Source organism: Penaeus monodon, chromosome 19 (genome assembly GCF_015228065.2).
Source record: "Penaeus monodon isolate SGIC_2016 chromosome 19, NSTDA_Pmon_1, whole genome shotgun sequence".
NCBI classification, from domain to species: Eukaryota; Metazoa; Arthropoda; class Malacostraca; order Decapoda; family Penaeidae; genus Penaeus; species Penaeus monodon.
In genome coordinates, this window is record NC_051404.1 from 39,713,839 (window position 1) to 39,714,251 (window position 413).

At 41.9% G+C, this 413-nt stretch overlaps 1 protein-coding gene across 4 annotated transcripts in view; it reads left to right on the top strand.

Annotated features, from left to right (window-relative positions):
- LOC119585223 (poly [ADP-ribose] polymerase tankyrase-1-like) overlaps positions 1-413 on the top strand; it is a 13,965-nt gene that overhangs the window by 11,172 nt on the left and 2,380 nt on the right. For all 4 annotated transcript variants that reach the window (XM_037933879.1, XM_037933880.1, XM_037933881.1 and 1 more), the window contains one exon: positions 50-126. In XM_037933879.1, the coding sequence (XP_037789807.1) occupies positions 50-126 (77 nt within the window). The remainder of the gene's footprint in view (positions 1-49; positions 127-413) is intronic.

Below are 413 nucleotides of genomic sequence, written 5' to 3' on the forward strand. Positions count from 1 at the left end.
GGATTCTCACGGCAAAATCATCACGGGTTTTCGGTCTCTCGCCCCGCAGGGTCTTGAGAGTGTTCTCCTCCTCATTTCCTTCGGCGCTGACGTCAACGCCCGTACTGAAGGTCGACATGACTACAGGTATGTTATATATTTTTGAATTTTGATCACTTACGTATCCAAAATGTCGATCCTTCTTTCCTCTCTTCTTCTTTTATTCATATTCAGTATTTTTACACGCACTACAGTTTATATTCAAAAGTATTCCCTGCCCCATTATCATTTCCTTTTGTCTTTGTGTATATTTTCACCGTGCGTTTCTTGTGCTGTACGTAATACATCCCTCCCTGTCCATTGTTAAGCACTCCTTATGTTACTGATCTTGTGTAAGTATAACCGAAGTTCATGCATGCTGTGTGCGTGTGTAG